At 39.1% G+C, this 18,931-nt stretch overlaps 3 protein-coding genes across 4 annotated transcripts; 2 read left to right on the plus strand and 1 right to left on the minus strand.

The window, feature by feature from the left end:
* Positions 1 to 772: 772 nt before the first annotated feature.
* Positions 773 to 5,922, plus strand: LOC112278070 (uncharacterized). 2 transcript variants are annotated; one of them, XM_024511100.3, is made up of 6 exons: positions 773 to 2,514; positions 3,056 to 3,109; positions 3,316 to 3,504; positions 3,683 to 3,788; positions 4,038 to 4,136; positions 4,420 to 5,922. In XM_024511100.3, exons 1-6 carry the CDS (start codon positions 2,381 to 2,383, stop codon positions 5,425 to 5,427), a joined length of 1,590 nt encoding a protein of 529 aa, XP_024366868.1. In that variant the 5' UTR covers positions 773 to 2,380; the 3' UTR covers positions 5,428 to 5,922. The 2 variants fall into 2 exon arrangements, with proteins under 2 accessions (XP_024366868.1, XP_024366869.1); XM_024511101.3 differs by having other exon boundaries at positions 866 to 991.
* Positions 5,923 to 6,383: 461 nt separating this feature from the next.
* LOC112278071 (F-box only protein 6) lies at positions 6,384 to 9,690 on the minus strand. The gene is made up of 3 exons (XM_024511105.3): positions 9,266 to 9,690; positions 8,414 to 9,121; positions 6,384 to 8,128 (listed from the first exon to the last, which is right to left on the minus strand). Exon 3 carries the CDS (start codon positions 8,113 to 8,115, stop codon positions 6,871 to 6,873), a length of 1,245 nt encoding a protein of 414 aa, XP_024366873.1. The 5' UTR covers positions 8,116 to 8,128; positions 8,414 to 9,121; positions 9,266 to 9,690; the 3' UTR covers positions 6,384 to 6,870.
* Positions 9,691 to 11,514: 1,824 nt separating this feature from the next.
* On the plus strand, positions 11,515 to 14,014 carry LOC112277760 (uncharacterized). Its single transcript, XM_024510456.3, has one exon. It carries the CDS (start codon positions 12,162 to 12,164, stop codon positions 13,554 to 13,556), a length of 1,395 nt encoding a protein of 464 aa, XP_024366224.1. The 5' UTR covers positions 11,515 to 12,161; the 3' UTR covers positions 13,557 to 14,014.
* The last annotated feature ends 4,917 nt before the right edge of the window (positions 14,015 to 18,931 follow it).

Raw genomic sequence — 18,931 nt, forward strand, 5'->3', positions numbered from 1 at the left:
TAAAAAGTTTTTTTTTGTAAATCAAATTTATCATTTAAGAAATAAGATCCACAATTTTTTTAAAAAAATGAATGCCATTAAAAATAGTCACTAAATTATACAAACACACAATCTTTGTGCATAACAACAATTGTACTACCCCTCTTACAACATAATATCTATGTGAGTGAAGCATTTTAGACCTTGACAATTCAATATCAAAACAAGTTCACTAGCTTACAATCTCAAAATTGTTAATATTGATTCACTCCTTGTCTAATCCATGAACTATTATGGATTTTTATATTATGGCATCCCAACATATTTTCACCCCTATTCCAAAAATACCAATTACAAATTCAACCATCCATGCATAGATTTGTCCCACCTCCAAAACAACCCTTTCCCAACTCACACTTTTAACCACAAAATGAAGTGAAAAGTGGGGAACATACCTTTCCCCCCCAACTAAACTACTGAGATTAGGGAGTGTGGGTGGTTGATTTCCTTTTGTCTTGTGGTTTGATTGAGTTTGCTTCCCTTGTCCATTTCCTTTGCAGCCCAGTTAGTTTGAGATTTATTTCCAAACTTACGGGTTCCTGTTACTGTGAATAATTATAAAGCAGAATAAGTATAAGCACAGCGAGTTGCAAATTCATCCTCCCCCCCACCACAGATATCGGCGTTTGTTAAGGCGTCTCAGAAAGGGGAATGGTCGTGGATCCCACGCCTTGCGGTGCCTTTAGGTGGGTGTTGTCTTATACTCTCTCTTACTTACACACAGACAGACACACCCACAGACACAGACACATACACACACCACCACCATTCACTGATCGATCTGCAAGACTAGACACTTCTAGATCACTCAACACCGGCGAGATATCTTCGACTCATTCCAACGAGGTTTAGTCGATTCAGGTTTGTTCGGATTAATGGATCTGCGCTACAGCATGTTTACCTGATCGAAAGCCTGCAGGACGGAGAGTTTGAGAGCCCTGCATTGGCATCGGTATTTTCACCGCATTTGGCATCGAACTAGATTGTCACGGTTGATGATATTGTTGTTGTTGTTTTTTTTTTTTTTTATGAGTTATGTTCGAGCTGGGGTTTGTTTAGATTCTCACCTGAATGGAAGAAAAAAAAGACAAAAAAAGAAAAAAACGATAGGAAGGATCTTACTGAGACTGCTGAATTCCCTGACGGAAGTGAGCAGATGGGCCTTAGAGGCGTCGAAAGTACCGCCTAGTTTGTGGGAGGAGTTCGGGGACTCGGTGCCGGATCGTTGGTACGATTGCGGTAGGTTGAATTAGTTGCGGCATCATTAGGGAGTACTGGGACTGTAGCATGTTCTGAAGAGCTGTGGATGGTTAGGGTGTTGCGGAGCTGAGGGAGGTTGGCGGGGAAGTTAGACTGGTTTATAGAATGAGCGGCAGATTGGGTTTGGAACTTGTGGAGAGGAGACTTAAGTTTGGAGAGTTAGAGGGAAGGACTTGCATTCAGTGATTTGAGAGTTGGGTTTTACACTTTATCACCACACTATTGTTGACAGCTGCTGAAGGGTTCCCTTGATGAGCGAGGGAGCAGCCTTGTAGTGCACATCGCGGCCCTGCAGAAAAAGAAGTGCCGTGAGTTCGTTGTAGACATTTCAGTAGAGCGGGTTGGTGTAAAATTTTCGGATCTGATCCAACCCAGGCTTCAGGTTAAATGTATAGACGCTCACCGTTCATAGAACTTATCATCAATCTAACTTGAGCTGCACGGGTGCTGCACTTCTCCTCCCCGGGCTGCTGTGTTGGTTCTGAAAGGTTGCCTTGATTCAGCCATCCAGAGCTAGCGTCACGGCGAGATATGTGCTCTGAGCAGATTCAACGCATCAACTATACTATTTTTGGCACAACTGAATCGCCCATTTTGCCGTCGCAGCCATTTTCTTACATTCTCGACTACTAGACTTATCAGACCTTGAGATAGTGGTTTGTTTACACCTATCCACATTAGCAAGGGTGGCTCTTCGCACGAACTCAAACCTGCAGGTGTTTACGAAGCTCGATAAAAGAAACGGAGACTAGATTGGGGGAGACGTTTCGAGAAGGTGAATCTTGTTTCACCGCCAAGAATACCGAAGTCTAAAGGATCCCGACTCTTGTCGAAGATGCACATAGATTGTCTGATCTTCATCTGAATTCTGGATCGGATCACTTTGGAGTTTGATTCCAGGGCTGGACTTCCACCATCCTTCAAGTTGTAGATAGGTCTATCTGCAACCCCAATAGTTTCAGAGTCCCGTCCGACAGTGCTAATCTGATCGAGTGCAAGTGGACTGGCTCGCACAATCTGATACCTTTTAATTCACTCTTCATTTCACTGACTCTGACCACGACTTAGCCGCGTCATCAGAATGGACACCAACCAACAGGGATTGCCGTCTCTGAACCATCTTCTCCAGCATGCGCTTCGCAGGTTATGCACCGAATCGGAATGGGTTTATGCTGTCTTCTGGCGCATTCTGCCGCGCAATTACCCTCCCCCACAGTGCGTTCCTCCCACTAACCTCCTCACAACTCCTCAGTTGGATTTTATCAAGTGAGCCATCTCATGTGTAGTATAGCCTTTACCAGCTCCAACCGTGTCCTGCAGTAAGTTTATAGTGGTTAATTCTACCCAAATGAAGTCAGTACTCAATGCTTCGATATCTGTCTCACTTTTATTCTCTTTTCATCACTTACGAATGCTTCTAGCTCTTCTGATACTATCCATTCAATTCCGTCTTTGTTTGCCATCTTCATTGTCCAAGTGCAAGATTGGAATCTCAAATTTCGATTTTCACTGCCATACTACTTGTGGCTGACTTGACTTGGATATGAAAAGAACCCCGAGCTGCGAATCATGTATCAGTAGATTTCGTTGATTGCGTAAGAATAATGCTTTTTCGCAAGCACGATGCATTCCCACGCTTGCATTTGAATTTGATTCTCATTCGAAGTGTACTCTCCCTGTACAAGTCTTTTCCTCGATCCTAGTTCCTGAGTATGCTGAGAAACACCTTGCTAATGGAATTAAACGTGTGTTTTAGGTGGGACACAGAAGTCGACATGATGGACCGATCGAAGAGCAACAAGCGTAACTGGTTAGTTCCCTGTGCACATTGTGCGACTGTTATCCTATGAAAAATAATTTGCTCTAGCTGATGATCATTTCTGATTGCTAGTCTCGGAGCCTCATTTGTATGGAAGAGAGACGAGGCGTGTTAAAAAGAGAGTTTGAAATTTATCGGATGCACTCTGGACCGGACAACGAAATTACTAATCTGTCTTGCATTGACATGACGTGCAGGATTTTGGTATGGGAAGGTGGGTTTTGCAACTTCTCTGCCTGCGCCACTGGCTTAGGGAATGATGGCAGACCAGGATCCTTGTGCTTTCAAGGTCGGCAGCAGCCACAAGGTAGTGACGAACCTTGTGAAGCCATGAGTCCTGAGCTTTTCTTCAAAATGTCCCACGAAGTTTACAACTATGGAGAAGGGTACTGCCTTCTATTCCTTCATCATACAATCCACGCTCTGGAAACGTTCTCATGACGCTTGACGTTTGCGCTTCGCTACACACGACTTCTGTAGCTTTTAAGTTACATCATCTGTGGATTCCTTCGTCTGTGCGAAACTCCGAGTATTAAGTGATTCGTGGATAATGACGTTTGACAGTTTGTTGGGAAAAGTAGCTGCTGATAACGGGCACAAGTGGGTGTATCGAGAACCTGTAGAGTACGATATTAGTTTTCTCTCTCCATGGCACGGCTCCCTGGAACCTGTAAGTTTCTCTTCTTTTTCACCTTCCCTTTTCCAATTCAAAAATTAAAATGCTCCCTGCAATCTTGTTGTGACAACAGTGTGTGGAAAAGCTCTGTTAAGTTGCATATCTCGCCTATCCTGGCTTTGGCCTCCGCCACATATCTATGCAGTGGGTTCAGGACCCTGGCATGCTCTGCTTAAGGATACTGATCTAGGGTGTGCTTGAAGTTTTCTTTTTGGCTGATATGCAAGGGCTTGGTACGTGCAGCATCCATGCACATGGGAAGCACAGTTCAAGTCGGGAATTCAGACCATTGCAGTGATGGCAGTACAGGAAGGCGTTATTCAGCTAGGATCCACGAAGAGGGTGCTTCCTTCTCCCACACTTATGTTTTTAATAAACTTTTCCAAGGACCTGTTTCTGCTACGGTTACCCGAAGTGGAACACATTTATCTATGTGGATGATGATAACTCGAGCGACCAGATGAGTATAGGACTGCAACACAGGCACCCTGGCGAGCATCATTGAACAATGTTCTTAGTCAGACATTTTACGAGTTTAAGTAGCAGAGTGTGAGAGTATTCCAACCATGAATGATGGCGTTTGTCCAAGTTGTGATGGTTTGCTGGTGGATTGATTGTGCAACAGATAGTGGAGGAGTTGAACTTCATACTCCACTTGCAAAGGAGATTCAATTACCTGCAATCCATCCCCGGTGTGTTAGTCCCTCACCCTTTTTCGTGCGCAAGCAGGAAGAGGTTGATCGGCAATGGTCCTCCGCCCGCTGGCCGTGGCCACAGGATGGCAATCCCAGATTACGACAAGCCCACGTCAAATCTCAACTTGCCAGTACGCTCAGTCGACCAGTTCATGTCGTCACGTATCGGCCCGCAGCTGTGGCGGTCGTCCAGCGACACCACTGTCCTTGGATTGAAGCGGCCGCTTGATTCAGACCCATTACCGTTATGTACGGATCATCCCTACATGAATACCGGCGAGGGATTCCACCATCAGCGAGAAAGCCCGTCTCCTATGAAGTCTTTGAACACCGGACTCACAAGTGCGCAGGGTGGGGCGAGTCCTACCATTCCAAACCTGCTTTCATCCATGTCAAGCCTGCAAGCGCTGTTGTCGAAGTTGCCAAGCGTGAAGCCAACGGAGATGGACAGCAACAACTGCACCAGCGTTGTCACGGCAACTAGCAGCGGCTTCGATGCCACTGCAGGAATAAGCGGCCGACCTCCTGTCAGCCGCTCAGTCGTTAACAAAATGGCCAAGGAAAGGGCCGCTTCTTCGAAAGAGACCGCTGCAGCTGAGAACGGTTACGTGCCTGGGGACTCGCAAACGCACCTGAACCCGGCGTCTAAGACGAAAGCCGAGCCAGTGCAAGATCAGAACATCGACATCGCTGGTGCGGCAACAACATCGACAAGCTCCCCGAGCTCAGGAAACTCGGATGTGGTCTCGGCTGAGCACGCGTCGGACGTTGACACCGAGGTACATCAGACCGGGACTTCTGAATGCAAATCTGACAGCCAGAAGGCTTTCTGCAGCTCGACGTTCCTGGACACTTTCGATAACCTCGCGGACTTCGGCACCCTTGCTGAGGCCGGAGACTCTTATAACTTATTCTTGAGTGAGATGTACAGCGGATGATTTCAACTACACAGATTAATCAATTCCTGGCCATCCAGTTTCACGATCCGCACAATCTGTCCTAGGGTGCAACTGATCCAAGTGATAGCATCTCATACCGATATCGAGCCTGCATTTTTCTTTTACATTACGAGTTACCCCCGAGTGCTTGGATTTGCTTACTTTCGTCTATTAAGAAAGTACAATCTTATCTGGAGTTGTCAGATTTAAATTAATCCTGGCCGTTCTTACCGTGGTGGTCAACTGAAAGGGAAACGTGATTACTTGTGGTAACCGTTTAATTAATATTACTTAAACCTAGATAATGGGGAGTAATTTATTGTACAGCTTTAGAGGTATTAATGGAACACCATTGACTGCTCTTGCGAACAGATTCATGTACTTCTTAATGTGAAGTGATAACCAATATACAGTTGATTGGGAATTTGTGGAATTGTGCGGATGACCTACAAAGCACACAATAATGATACAACTCATTAGTATCAACATTTTGCACTTCTCTCTAAGCCTCGACTCTCGTTGATGTATCATACACGTGCAAGAATTCCCCCGAGAAAAAATTCGCTAGAACTGCCGAATGAGGAGCAGTACTAAATTCCGATCATCATTGCGCTACCGCTCAAGAACCATATCACACTTATGTCAGGATGGTGAAAAATTCCTTGTCCTGTATGTCTAATCTAGACTCGAGTGGAGACAACAATGTTTAGACAAGCCCTGGTTAAAGATGCAACTCAGAGTCTGCAAGTAGCTCTGTGCTGGAGGCATATCTTGCTTGTGTTGAGCATCAAGCAATAGCTACGAGCAACTCTGAGGTTCCTATCAATCTGAGCTCATGGCTGATCTTTCCAGCACTGTCCAAGTTCTCGCAAAACCTTTTCATAACATATCAATAAATTCTTGGTAAATTGCATTCCAACTATGAAAATATAAGCGCCTCATTCTGAATCAAAAAATTGACACAATTTTCACTGTTTATTCAATTTACAGGGACTCACTTTGTACATTGCTTTTCGTGCAAGACGGATTCCTCTATTTGGTCTCAGCATTCCTAAAACGATCCCTCAACATTTCACATGTTGAACAAGTTTTTACCAGCATGAATAGACTACAAGAGTACACGAAAATATCAGAATTTCATCTCGACATGAAGAGGATGAGACAGTCACTCAAGTTGAACGAACATGTCCAATTCAAACTTAGAAGCACCAGGATATCACAGAGTAAAGCCACAACTTAGCTGCTGTAGTCATAATCTCGTAGTCACAGAATCTCCTCCACAAGCTGAGTTCTCCCAGGATGTTAAACTGAAAGTGGAGTCATTCTATCCTTCAACCAGCTCTTCTAATATTCAAGAATGTCCTTGATGCTCCACCAAGGCATACTTTGATTGCCAACTCCACAAGGTAAGAAAGCCACTTCTGTTTGCCTGTGACATCTCCTTCATGTGAACAGTCCCTGTGACAGCACGTCTCTTACACTTAAGTTCATGTGCTTCCCAGCATAAGTTTCGTAAACTGGAAGTCCATCAAAGTCCACCTCCTCCATCAGCAAGGATGCTTCTCCCAACGGGTGTGCAGGTAAGACATCCACGGCACCGTTCACCGCGTTGTAGGTTATCACCTTCCCTGACACATTCGATACCAAGATGATAGAGCTGCAAAGGCCGTTCGAATCAACACATGGGATTCCATACGCAATGTCCACAGGTTCCTCATCGAAGTAACTCTGAAGGTGAGCGGATGTAATTTGCAGCACTCTCTTACTTGCGTTCCAGTCGACCAGAACCTCGTTCACCTCAAATGATGAGCTGGAGCCCCGCTCACGACTGCGGATGAACGACCACACCAACAGAAACAACCGGTTGTCTCTCACCACGAGTTGTGGGTTTGATGGCTTATCAGGGAATCTCACGCTAATTTCTCTCCACATATCCTCTTGCATGTTGTAGCTCAGAACCACGTATTTGTTCCAAGCATCCGTTTGGAAAATCATGTACAAAGCCTCCCGGAAGTAGACGGCGGACAGTGCAGCTGAAACCCCAAGCCTCTCTGGAGCGTTTCTTAGCCCACGCCATTTGTTTGTGGCTGATTCATACACAAATATTCGCGTGTCTGCCCTCGCGCGGTTGTTTACAAAGAATACTCTGTAGGTGCGAGCAACGCTGTCTACAGCCATAACGATAATGGGTAGGGCCTCGTCGGCAGGGCAAGAGAGAGCGGGGAGGTGGTTGCTCATCTGCGCAATTGGGTCGGAGACGACTAAAACAGTTAATGTATCGTACTTTCTGATCAAATCACAGACGAGACCGTCGTCCATAGCCACGATTCGGGTGTCGTAAACGACAGGAGGCACGTCATCTTCTAAGTCATCGTAGAGCCCACGATGCTCGTCGGCCTTGATGGAATACCACCGCCTCGCATCCAGGTCAAGAAAGCACATCGTTCGAATGAAAGTAGGGTCAACATAGCACCAATCGCTGTAAATGAGATATCGCGTGACGAACAAGTAGGTCTCTTTTCTACCATTGAGATCGCATAGGTCATGAAAGCTTGGCTTTGAAATAAGCACGTTCCATCTTCTACACACGCATCGAAATCTGCACAGAACGGGCACTGGCAAGAAAGACAGCACACGATCGATAATCTCGAGCGGAAGACGACTCCACAGCCCCTCCGTCAAAATCATGGTTACCTACACCCTGCACCACTCCAAGGGAATAATGTCCCAATGTAATTGTCAAGAGGTAGCTATGTCTCCGCTCTCTCTTCCGATGGGCAAATACCTCAGTATCGAAGCTCCCAAAATTCACGGACAATTCATATCCAGCAAGAGGAATGATTACAATCACCGAAATAAACGTCGCCCCGACACAAACACTAGCCCTTGCGATGCTCGCTGGCACTACCTCTCAAACAACGAACTCATTAAAAACAGAAATACACGAAGGCAAAAATAAGAAAATAAGAAAGAAAAGAGGTGGTACCTCACAATCAATCCTTAGACTTGCAGGGGACGACTAACCCAACATGAATTGCCAACAAGACTACCCCAACAATGCACAGAAGCGAGAAGAACGATCTTCTAGGACAATTCGCTAGGAATTGAATGCGAATTGGAGAGACATCGCTGGGTATGCTCTTTTGCTTGCACACCACGCCATCCGTACCAAAGGTGTAAAGCAGTATGATAGCGACTCGCTCATTAACGAGCTCCAAAGACCTTGACGGAAATTGTGGGTTCAAATTTTTGAACCTCGAAGACAATCATATTGCAGAGGCTCTTCCACCACATGAGTCGCAATCAATTCAAACAGAGCGACGTTAACATCAAGCGTAGATAACGCTCCATAATTTGTGAAGTATTTGTCTCCTTGACTGTTTGACGTCAATGTTGCCATAAAGTACGTGGAATTTTGAAACGCAGGGGAGAATTGCTGCTTTACTTCTCGATGTTGGTTCAACCCTTCGATGGACTCTAAATTATCACGGTTGGAATTACAGCCATGATAGTCATTGTTTGTGGGGCACAACCGCACGTACTTTGAGACTGAAACTCTTGTAGGTGGCGATGCACACAACTGTTTCTGAAGAGCGGTGCAGGTTAACCTCGCTATCACCATCGAAGTCGTCAATACTCGAAAGCAAGCGCGCGCATCAGCCCTACCTCACGATCGTAAAACTCCCAAACCCCACTGTACAATGACGAAAAACATGTCACTCTCCCATCGCATACTGCCCAACACACGAATCCCTGCAACTGCTGGACTAGAAATTGGCACAAATCAAAAACCAAGCAAGCTTGACATGATGCACGCTCCCCTCCCCATGTCACTCACCTCCACACGAAATCATGCACTCTTCTTCTGCGATATGATCGTCGGCATGGGTGAGTAAGTGTGTGTGCGCTGGCCAATTCCTTCCTCCCACAGTAACCATTCCAGCAACAAACTCATCTACGGTATTTCCAAAAACCCACAAAAACCCAAATGTCATCAAAATTCACTCGCTCACTCCCAATTCGTCAAGTGTTGCAGGAAATCTAGCTTTTCGCTTCAGAGATATCCCAGGAGGAGGCAAACCCTGCACCGCCCCTCCATTGTATACACGGCAAACAGGCGATTGCGACGTCAAGTAACGACATGGGTACTTGCAATCCACGACCTGAGTCCCAGTTACACTGTCAGCACGTCACGTTCCCACTACGCCATGCGATGCGACAGCTGCAAAAGCTGCAGCCAACACACAACTCTTGGACAATTTTGAGCAGGGAGCTGGCGCCGCCGCCGCCGCCGCCCATCAACATGGTTTCGATGTCGTGCCGTGACGTGACGCGCCATGCCGTGACGCACCGTCGCGTCCATTTCTGAATGTCAACTCTTATTGCAGGAAAATAGGCTTCACAGCTACCTCCAAAATATTAATGAATATTTTCGTCAATATTTTTACATTAACATCTGAAAAATGATTTGGTATTCGTTGATGCTGAGATAATAATTGATTTTAAAAATTAACATATTAGTTATTACTAATGTATGATTATATGTATGTGTGATTACATATATGAAGCAACAACATTAGCAAAATATCTTGTTTTTTTCTACTTTTTATACTATGGATTATTTATCCGTACATTTTTTAAGTGACTCTATTACAAATTATGTCAACCACTTTGATTATAGCTTTCCAACCTTGCCACTTTCTTTATTGTCAAAATAAAATAAAATAAACCTTGATATATATTAAATAAAATTATATATATATATATATTTAAATTTTATAAATAAAAATAATAAAAATTCTAAAATATGCATAGAATATTTCTTTAATACCAAATAAATAAATAAATAAAATCAAAGTAGTAATATAAAACCAAAGACTCATCATTTGTATAAGCATATTATAAATTATTAAGTACTCTTTTTTTACTTCTACTTCTACTTTAGATTAGAGAAATGTTTATAAAATCCAATAATTTTTTTTTTAAATAAAATTTAACTTAGTTATGTGGTACAAAAAAAAAACTACAAATATGTTCAGGTAGGAGAAATATTTACCATAATTTTGGTACAATTGCAACTTATCTATTTGGTACTTGTAAAATCTATTATCAATGATTTTTGGTCTTATCCTAGTGCACAAAGGACCTGTAATTAGTGCTCTTTGTTTCTTTAACTAGTTTTGTCTTAAATATTTATTTACAATCACATTTTTTTTGTAAATAAACTATACCTCAAACAAACCATCTTTGATAAAAAATTCTTTCAAAAGTTCAAAACTCTAAAGAAAACACAATCTCTTATTTACAATAACTACTTTTGGATCCTGATCTTTACAAGTAATGATGTAGACTTTTACAATTTAACTTGATTATCAGAGAAAGTTATTCCTAGAATGTATTTTATTATATTGAAGTGCACCAAAAGAGGAAGATAAGTATAAGAATGTTTTATAGGAAATTGGTTAGATCAATGATTCACTTAAGAATTTGGATGCAATTGACAAAGTTTAAATTTGAAGATATAAGTTGAGTTTTTAAAATGGACAGATTTCAATTTAGATATTATGGATTCAAATATCCATTTGTTTTACATTTTCTTCTAAATCCCAAATCCCGTAGCTTTTAAAGAAGACAAAAACCAATTGATGTTTTAAAAAAGACATATAAACAAGACATAGGCCCTTACATCACTAAACAACTCCAGTCTACCATAAAGATCTTGCCATATATCCTTCCAAAAACAGTAAAAGAAAAACACTTCTATCCCATGAGAGAGTTGCACTCGCTAATAACTGTATACCCAAAAACCCTGACCTAAATTTTAAACCCTTTACAATTCATTCTCAGCCTCTGCCTTCTCCTCTTAAAAAGAAAAAAGAAAATAACATAGTATAAAAGTGTACTACCTCAAAACTCAAGAAAAAGATAATCAAATGCTCCAAAAAACACTGCAATCTTAGACACAAGCAACCATAAATTAGTGCCACAGGCCTCCGACAACCGACCTAGACCCACAGGCCAGCATGATTCCTAGTTGACCTAAATAACTCATCACTTCAAATTATAACCAAATTATAGCATCCCATTTTCAATTTTACATTTTATATTATTATATCATCATCTCGGAAGGGTAAATATCTTCATCGCTTTTGGAAAATAAAAAACAAACAAACAAATTTTCTTTTGTAAAAGTGGAGGCCCCACGCAGACTTTCAGATCCATCAGGAAGTTTATAAATCAGGGTTCGGAATACCGACAAGCAGGAAGATGTATCACAAATATCTTTAATCGTATCCTCGAATCAGAAATCGAAGCTATTTTTCGGTATGTGTCGCTTCCAAGGTGCGAGTTCTAGCTTCTCGCCAAGTGTGATCTTAGTCGAGGTCGAACATTCCTGCTTCATTTTATACTGTTTTGTTTATTTTTTAATATCTAGAACTTGTCTGCTTGGATAGTTCTTTTGGAAGCGTTCAAAAGGGGCGAGGCTCTTTTCATGTGTTCCAATTCCGAATTTGTGATCCCTTTTCTGTGTGCGTTTGTGAGCAACCCATCGATCTTTGCTGATGTTTACCAAGCTTTCGGAGGCATAGAACTGGGTTTAATTCTTAAGTGGCAGGCATGATGCTGTTTTGGTGAAACAGTTTGCCGCAAACTGTTGTGCAGCGTTGTTTCTGTTTCGTGGAGGGTGGTTATTTTTTCGTGTGTTGTAGACGGTTTTGATCTTTCTTCGCATCATGCCTCGCCTGGACCGTGTCGGGGCAGCGCTCTGGGCGGTTGGGAGCTCTGCCGTCGAAACTTACAGAACCCGATCCGTGGGTGCCGAGGTGAGTCGGGATGGTATTGCAGTTGGCACCTCGGCGGATGGGAGATCAGGGAGGAAATTGCCCGGTGAGCAGACTGAGCTTCACGAGGTTCTCTCTTCTCTCATCCAAGGAGTATATGCGACTGACCGTGGCTTAAAAGACGCTCATCTCTTCTACGAGGCCTTAGGGTATGAGCAGGAAACCTTGGAAGACGAGCACCCTGACGACGATATTGCCAAAGTTGGTAACCCGAGTTGCAAGATCCGACTCATGGTCTTCCGGCGACGAGACCTAGCACAGCTCCAAGACCAGGCGGGTGCTGCTCATAACGACACTGTCGAATCCAAAGTTTCGTTGAAAATGGCTCGTGAAAGCGAAGCCCAAGCTTGTCATTCAAACTCAACGCCGAAAGCAGAGTTTTTGCCAAAGTATGTGGTGGCGATCCGCGGCACTCGGAAGTACTGCCAACGAGACATCAAAGCCGACCTCCAGATCATGTTGGAGACGTTGCACCACAACACTCTGTATGACATCGTGAAGAGCATGACCAGGCGCGTCGTGGAGAAGCACCCCCACGACAGCGTTTGGGTGGCAGGTCACTCGCTAGGCGCCGCAATCGGGCTCATCGTCACTCGGGAGCTCGCGCTCGAAAACATGCCCGTCGAGACTCATCTCTTCAATCCTCCGTTCCTGTCCTTGGAAACTCTACTTGAAAAGGCTACTCTCCTCGCATCTAAGGGCCTCAACAAGCTAAACCGGGCCTTCAAAGCAGGCACCGAGGGGATGCCAGCCAACCTGCAGTCAGCGCATGACTATGCACGCTCGAGCCGCATCATGAAGCTCGCGAGGGAGAAGAAGGCGAAACTAGACGCGAAGTACCTCGAAACCATGACACCCGACTTCATCAAGCTGGAGAAATGGTCACCGCACTTGTACGTGAACCCGTATGATCCCATCTGTAATGGCTACATCCACTACTTCCGCAAACAAAACCTATTCTATGGCGGTTTAGAAACACAAGCCATATCTCTCACTTCCGGAACGTTGCGGAGGTTCTTTACCTTGGACTCCCACTCCTATCACTTGATCCCTTCGGCGATTCTCCACATCAATCACCGAGGAGACACAAACGTGCTAGAGTCCCATCCGCTTCACCAGTGGCACGAGTATCCAACCATCAATCTACAGCACGAGAAGCACGATCTCCTGGACGAATTAGCATCCGAGGATCACGATCACGGTAATATAGCATCTCACATCGATGAACTCCGCGTTACAACCACAGTTTCATCAACTGTACAGACTCCAATCCTCGTTCCCGATTGACGAGTCACCCTGCAGCTCGGCGAATGAATATTGCACAAATATTTGTGTAAATACGTAGCCACACATGCTGATCCTTACAAGCCAGATTCCTAAAGATGCACACTTGGACTGTGTATTCCAGTCTGCGCACTAGGTCAAGCCCAGCAAGCACCAGTTTGTGGTATTGGGAGAATTATTCCGTATAGTACACTAGTCTCTTACATAGAATACAATCTACTAAATATTGACCTTAAACGAACAGTTGTGACTCTTGGTGTCTTGGTGTCACTCATGTGCGCACAATATACTGTATAACATTGATCATATATTAATACATATAATGTTTCCAACATGGTATCAAAGCTATAGAAATATTTGATCCCTAAAAACTATACGAGGAGATGACTGTTTCAATCTAAAAAAGAATTGTTGAAATTACAATTTCAACAATGATAACAATAAACAATGATAAAAATAATGATAAATAATGATAACAATAAAATAATCCATTGTAATAGGAAAGATTGATGAAGAGCTTGAAGTTCTTCAAACCATGAAAAGCATTTTTAAACTTGAAAATGACAACAAACAAACCATAAATAAAGATAAAATTGAATTGATGAAGAATAAATTTATAAATAATTTCAATTCAATTTCAAATTAAGAATATTAAAGATGACACAAAAAGTGGACATTAATCATGTTCCAAAATTTGATGGTTCATATTTTAATATATGAAAACATAGAATAATATTAGTTTTCAAGACTAAAAAGTTATGGTCCATAGTAAAAGGTGAAGAATATTTAGTAGTAGAAGCAATGGTAGTTGAAATTGCTACCAAAATCTCAACTTTACTTGCCATAGCAGTAGGAAGTATATGCATATGGGTAGACATGACTAATAATTTAGTCATATATGTAGGTAAGTAATTTTAGAATAACAACAAGAAATCTTATATTAATAAAAAAAATTAGAAGGAATTCATAAGAAGAGAGTAATACCTCCAAGGTACATGAAAAGAGTAATTTTTCTATTAATAAAAAGTATTTTTTTAATAAGAAATTATATCACTTGATCAAAGATTAAAAAATAAAAATAGCGACTAAAAATTATAATAATAAAAAAGAAACAAATATTGTTATAAAATTAAATAATTTATATATAGCAATACTTATAATTTTAAAAAATAATAATTCAATAAGGCATGTAGACTCAAGAGCAACTCAACATATATATCATGACTTAAAAGGATTTCTCAAATATATCAAAAATAAAGACAAAGAAGTTATTTACTTAAGAGATGATATTATATCATACATAATGAAAGGACATGGTGATATAAATATCAAACTTACAAATAGCAATGAAAAGATTGTATCTAATATATTATATATACCAATACTCACAAAGAATTTGTTCTTTATCAGACAATTAAATAAGACAAGAGGAGAAATTTTCATAAGAGCTGGAGAAACTACACTAAAAAATAAATTCAGTCAAACCATTGCAATAAGAAAATTAAATTCTAATTTATATGAATCATATACAACAATCCTTTTAATTAAGCCTCAAATTGCTATTCCAACAATAATACAATTTAACAAAGCTGATTTATAGTATGTGAGACTATGATACATAAATTTATAAAGATTCAAACAAATATAAACAATAGCAAAGAAGATTGACCTCTTTGATGAAAATAAAATTATCTTATATCAACCTTGCATAGAAGATAAACAATATAATGAAAAATTTCCTACATAAGATGCACAATAAGCTATCTAATTATTAGAACTTGTACATTTTGACATTTGTGGTCTTATCTAAATAGGTACACATTCAAGATGTATTCACTTTATCACATTTATTGATGATCTAATAAGATATTGTCATGTGTATTTGATGAAATACAAATCTAAAGAATTTGAAAATTTTACCTTATATAAAAAATTTGTGGAAAAACAAAAAAGTTTCAAAATCAAAACCTTAAGATCTAATCATGGAGGTGAATATAAATCAATTAAATTTAAAGATTTAAGTAAGAAAAAAAATAATATAATTTAAATATTCCAATAAATTGGTATTTTTGAAAAAATAAAATAAATAAATAAAACACTATTAGGAGTAATTCTTGCAATACTATCATATTTAAACTTACTTAAATTATTTTTGAGGTAATCACTCCAAAAAACCAATTACCTTCAAAATAGGAACCTTATAAAATCTATACAAGATATTAAAATAACATTTGAATTATGGTATAAAACACAACCAAATTTATCCTACCTTAAAATATTCGATTACAAAGCTCATGTATTCATTCCTAAAGAAACAAGAAAGAAGTTAGACTCTCATTCATAGGAGGCTACCTTTTTATGCTATAGTAAAGAATCTTAAGTCTAGAGACTTATGAATATACAAAATCAGTAAAATTTTATTTCAAGAAATATTCTCTTCAATGAGAATTTACATGATCAAAAAGCAATAATATACTTGCAAAAAGACAATGAAGAGTTCTTAATAGATCTAAAATTATTTAAGAACCCTTCAAAAACTATAAGGTCTAATGAAAAAAACATATCTCACATTCAAAGAATGTCTTTACCATCGATGCTACTACCAAAGCTACCACCACAAGAAACTTATATATTTGATCATCAACAAATACATAATACTTCTCAAAATGTGAGAGAACTATCTCCTTCTTATATTGATGTTATTGAAGCCTTCTCTCAATTATCATTATCAAATGATTAAGCAATCTTACTTCTTGACATGATGAAGTCTTTTTTACATTAGAAGATCCAAGTCTTTCTTTTAGTTCTTGACCAAGAAGAATTATTAAACCAACTATAAGATTGTTAAAGTCTATATAAGAAAGAAAAGAATATAAATGCCATTCTAATCGACCTCTTCAAGCCCACCTTATTTCTACCAATATAGAAGCTCCAATCTCCATTCAAGAAGTAATGAAAAGGGCTCATGGTTAAGAATGGCAAAAGGCAATCAATGCTGAAATTATAACTTCAAATAAAAACAATACATGGAAAATGACGAATTTTCCTCATAATAAAAAATCAATCAATTTAAAATGGAATTTTAAAATAAAAACTAAAGCTAATGGAAGTATTAATAAGTATAAAAGAAGGCTAGTTGCAAGAGGTTTCATCCAAGTTTAAGGTATTTATAACACAAAGATATATTCTTCCATGGTCATACTTAATTCTATTAAAATTATTCTTACCTTGGATATTCAATATAAACTAAAAATATATAAGTTAGATGTTAAAATATTATTTTAAAATAATTATGTTAATAAAATATATCAATATGATTATTCCAAAAGAATTATCTTATACACATTCTAATAAGGTATCACAAATATACATAGGTATTCTAATAAATATATATATGATAGGGTAGAAATAGATAAAAGTAGATAAAAGTAGGTTAATTTCATAATACCTTCTAGGGAAGCTTCTTAAAGCTTCATAGACAATGATTTGACTTTATATGTATTTATAGTTGATTGATTGGTTAGAAACTTGGTCAATAAGTTAACCACGTGTTGATAGCTTGCAAAAAAAAGTTAATTGTATAGTGCACATATAAAAAACTTGCCTTACAAATTAAGATATGTATCTTACAAAATCAACATATTTTGGAGATCTTATACGACATTGCCATGTAACTCCTAATTAAGAGTATATATAGAGGCAAGAGTGAAGCCTTCTTCACTCTTCTCAATGCCTTTCTAGTCCTTAGTCTTATTTCAAGACTTTTTAGTCTTCTTATTTTTAGCAATAGCCATTATAGTTCAATATTATATCATCTTTGAGGTACTTTGAAGTTCCTCTCAATGACATAAGAGTGTATTAAAGATTTTTTTCCTTCAAGATTCATGTCCTTGATAATTTGATAAAAGTTCTAACTTATTATTTTTGTCTTGTTTTAAAGGTGAGTAGATTATTCTATTTTTATTCTTGTATTTTGAAGGTTGTAGATTTCTTACCCTTAAATAAAAAAAAACTTATTTTCTAACATTAATCTTTTTTTTTGAAGAAAGTAGATTATTTCTCTTTGTAGAAATTTTCATTTTATATTAGAGATTGCAAATTATCATCTTCTAATTTAACTTTTTGAATTTGCTTGAATTATTTATGGAAGGAAAGACTATGTATGCTACTCTCAATGGAAGTGAGAATAGATTTGTAACTATTGCAGATCTTCATGAGCTTGTTCATATTCTAAGAGTAGAAATCTCATGAATTATCAAAGTAAATCATGAAAGTACTATGCCTATGCCTATGGAAGAAATTTAGAGTCTGCAGCAAGAAGTTGTATAGTTGAAAATAACAAGTAGATAGACCTCACAACCAAATCTAAAAAGTTTTGCTTCTTTAAGAATAATATAGATAAGGATTAATATACCTGAGAAGTTTGATGGAACATGTAGAATAGATATTACTTTATTTTTGTAAGATATTGGTAAAATAGACTAATAGTCTATAGAATAGTCAGTTCAGGAAGGCAGATGGTTAATTAAGTTATTAAAAGTGATTAATTATAAGTTTATGGTTAGAGTTTGAAAATAGAGAGTAAGTATATAGAAGTTGTAGAAGTTAGTCTCAGGGCCAAACTGTGATAGTTATGAGCCAGGGTAAGCTTGATACTACCTCTTTGTTTCTTTGTTGTTGAAAAGTAATCGATAGTTTTTGAATATTGAGAAGTGAGTCTGTGGAATAAATCAGAGATTGATTTTTGAGTTATTGATTATGTAATTGGAGTACTGTGTGGTTGAATTATATGAGAAGTTATTAGATGATTGATTATGGATGGATGATTATGATTGTTATTTATTGAGAGTTGTGTATTTCGACAGAGGAAGTTGGTGATTATTGAAATTGTGTGAATCTAAATTGGTTAGAATGAAGTCTGTTAATTCTGGTATTGGATGGAATTTATGTATTTTGAGTGGTCTTTTGAGAGTGCAGAGTTGCACATTATTGTTATCAATTGATGAAGGAGTATTGATATTGAGAAAAAATATTTTAGTGTTTCTTGGTATTTTAGTGATTTGGATTACGGTTAATTGTGTGACCTTAATGCGTAAGCTCATGCGATAGTCTTTCCCTGTGTTCGAATTTCCTTCTATGGATTTATTCTGAAAGGAATTTGTAGAATAAGTAAAACAACAATTATATTTTGGTGCTGCTGTTGAGGATTGACAATAGCATTGAGTATTAGGAATTAACTGCCGCATGAGTAGATAGGAAATAAAAAGCAGAATCAGTAGAATATAATGATAGAATATATTTTTTAAGAGTGAGAACTTAATAGTAAAGAGAATACGGTAGTCAAAAGAAAGAATAGAGAGATTGCAAGCAAGAAATTT

This window comes from Physcomitrium patens, chromosome 26, assembly GCF_059467195.1.
Source record: "Physcomitrium patens ecotype Gransden chromosome 26, ASM5946719v1, whole genome shotgun sequence".
NCBI classification, from domain to species: Eukaryota; Viridiplantae; Streptophyta; class Bryopsida; order Funariales; family Funariaceae; genus Physcomitrium; species Physcomitrium patens.